This window comes from Bison bison, unplaced genomic scaffold (assembly GCF_000754665.1).
Source record: "Bison bison bison isolate TAMUID 2011002044 unplaced genomic scaffold, Bison_UMD1.0 scf7180017864472, whole genome shotgun sequence".
In the NCBI taxonomy this organism is placed as follows: Eukaryota; Metazoa; Chordata; class Mammalia; order Artiodactyla; family Bovidae; genus Bison; species Bison bison.
This window is the reverse complement of record NW_011495033.1, coordinates 123,583-126,660: the sequence shown is the minus strand read 5'-3', so window position 1 is coordinate 126,660 and position 3,078 is coordinate 123,583. Positions and strand designations below refer to the sequence as shown.

Sequence of the window (3,078 nt, the reverse complement as noted above, 5' to 3'; positions counted from 1 at the left end):
AAGGAAATGGCAACCCACTCTAGTGTTCTTCCCTGGAGAATCCCAGGGATGGGGGAGCCTGGTGGCTGCTGTCTATGGGGTCACACAGAGTCGGACATGACTGAAGTGACTTAGCAGCAGCAGCAGCAGCCTATGTAATAAAGTCTGTATAAATACTGCAAAGGACAGGGTTCAGCCAGCTTCTGGGTTGGTGACACTTGGAGGTTTAGGTAGAGTGCTGCACCCAGGGATGGCACAGACACTCCATGCCCCTTCCCACATACCCTGCCCTGTGAGTCTCTTCCACCTGACTGTTTCTGAGTTATGACTTTTTTATAATAAATTGGTAGTCTGGTAAGTGAAATGTTTTATCTGAGTTCTGTAAGCACCTCTAGCAAATTAATTGAGCCCAAAGAAGGGGTCTTAGGAACCTCCTGTCTATAGCTGGTCAGTCAGAAGCACAGGTGACAACCTGGACTTGAGATTGTCGTCTGAAGTGCTGGGGTGGGGATGGGGAGGTGAGCCCTTAACTTGTGGCATCTGAGGACATCTCTGGGTACATATTGTTTTCATTGAGGAACTGTAGGACCCCTGTCTGGTGTCAGAGAATTGCTTAGTGGTATGGACAGAACACACACACATTAGAATTGGCATCCGAATCATAGAACCTAAACAGAGATTGGATCTCAAGATGACCTCCTCCCCTTCTGCTCCCTCCACTACCACTCCTGTTTGTGAGCATGTGTTGAAATGTTTGAGAGTTTTGTTTTGAGGTAATGAAGAAGAGATGGAAGGTGAAGAGCTGCAGAAATAAGGGGCAGGATGGGCTTCCTGAGGACAAAGTCTCATTTCTCTCAGAGGAAAAAAAAAATGCAGGAAAAAGGCAAGTGATGTAGTATGGCTTTGGAGTCCAAGGGATAAAAATCAGCCCAGAGCAAAACAGAGAAATCTCTTTCTATTCCTGCCTGAATACCAGGGGCTGTGTCCAGAGGGACTGTGGGTCAGAACTGAAGCAGTGGGAGCAGTGTCTGGCAGAGAGAGCATCAGGAAGGGGCGGCCTCACTCAGGGCCCTACAGTGCCTGTATTATCAGGTGTATTCTATAAATGGCTTGAAGGCAGCAGGCTCCTTAGAGAAGTTCAGAGTTCAGAAGAATATGAGTGAATGTATGTTAGTGAACACGTGAGATCCACTGAGCCATAACTGGGCGTATCTGGATAAGGCTGGGACTGTAATCCTAGGTTAGCGCAAGTTGAAGGATTTGATCCTGCAAACTTCTACTATTAGTGTTGTGTGTGCATGTTAGTCCCTCAGTTATGTCCAACTCTTCACAACCTCATGGCCTGTAGCCCACCAGACTCCTCTGTCCCTGGAAGTTTTCAGGCAAGAATACTGGAGTGGGTTACCATTTTCAACTTCAGGGGAATCTTCCCAGGGATCAAACCTGCATTTTTTCGTTAGTGGTACTTTATTTATTGTCAAAGCTGGTCAGGTTTGGTGGACATTGGGTTGTACTTTGTCTATTTTTTCATCATAGACATATGAGATTATATTGAGCTAAATCTATCCTATATCTCACATAGGATAATGCCTTGGACATGGTGTAGGAAATTCCTAATCTCCACTGTAATGCCCTTTCCAAATTTATCCTCAAGTCAACCTCTGAAAGACTTTCCTAAGAAAAATCTTCCCAGAGCTCCGTGTATGTCCTTGTTCCTCAGGCTGTAGATGAAAGGGTTCATCATGGGGGTCACCACAGCATACATCACTGTGGCTACTGAGTCCTGCATGGAGTAGGTGTCGAGAGGCTTCAGATATACCATACAAAGGGTCCCATAGAAGAGGGAAACCACAGCCAAATGGGAGGCACAGGTGGAGAAGGCTTTGTACTTGCTAGAGGCTGAGGGTATTTGGAAGATGGCTCTGACAATCCAGACATAGGACATGACCATGAACCCCAAGGGGGTGAGGAAGATAAAGGATCCTGTGGCAATCAGCACTGTGTGATTGATCTGGGTGTTGGAACATGCGAGTCTCAATAAGACATACATCTCACAAAAGATATAGTGAATCTTCCGGGACCCACAGAAGGTCATGCTGGTCATGAGGAGGGTGTGAATGAGGCCGTAGAGGACAGAGAGTGCCCAGCACAGGGTAAGGAGTGAAATACAGAGCCTAGGGCTCATGGCCGTGGTGTAGTGGAGCGGGCGGCAGATGGCCACATAGCGGTCATATGCCATTGTGGCCAGGATGAGGTTGTCCAGAGCCACCAAGGAGACCAGGAAGTAGAGCTGGGTCAGACACCCTGCATATGAGATGGCTTTGTTCTGGGACTGAAGGTTCATCAGCATCTTAGGGATTGTGTTGGTGACGAAGAAGAGGTCAGTGAAGGAGAGGTTGGCCAGGAAGAAGTACATGGGAGTGTGCAGGCGGGAGTCAGAGCCAATGGCCAGAATGATGAGCACATTTCCCACCACTGTGGCCAGGTACAGGAACAGGAACATCCAAAACAGGATCCGCTGATGCTCAGGACTCTCCGACAGCCCAAGGAGCAGGAACTCAGAGACTCTACTATGGTTGCTTCCATCCATTTCCCCAACTTACTGCAACACAACACAGCTGTTTCCCATATGCCCTCAAATGAATACAAGCATTAAAATAAGCAAAATCAACTGTTTTCCTAACATGAACAGTATCTTAAGCCAAATTCTATACATTTTTTTTTGCTATCAGAGACAATGTAACAAACACAAAAACAAGACATGGAAAATCTTCATACAATTTAGTTATTCTGGCAAGTTCTAGCCTGGCATATTCAATATAATAGGAATAATGCCTATGTCTTATTTTAAACCACATCTTGTTACAACTCTCTTGATGTGCTTAAAGATCAGTATGTTGTGATATTCTGTAGATTTAATGATATTTAAAACAAGTGTCTTCAGTAAAAAAAACTGATGTTACACAATTGGACAAAGGGGAAAAAGGTAAAAATATTAGAAAGGAAATGTAAAAATTACCATTATTTGCTGATATGATGATATATTCAGGAAATCTAAAACAATCAACTGAAATGCTACTAGAAATAGAAAGGGATTTC

At 45.0% G+C, this 3,078-nt stretch overlaps 1 protein-coding gene across 1 annotated transcript; it reads right to left on the bottom strand.

The window, feature by feature from the left end:
- Positions 1-1,633: 1,633 nt before the first annotated feature.
- LOC105003878 (olfactory receptor 1D2-like) lies at positions 1,634-2,569 on the bottom strand. Its single transcript, XM_010861307.1, has one exon. It carries the CDS (start codon positions 2,567-2,569, stop codon positions 1,634-1,636), a length of 936 nt encoding a protein of 311 aa, XP_010859609.1.
- Positions 2,570-3,078: the final 509 nt, after the last annotated feature.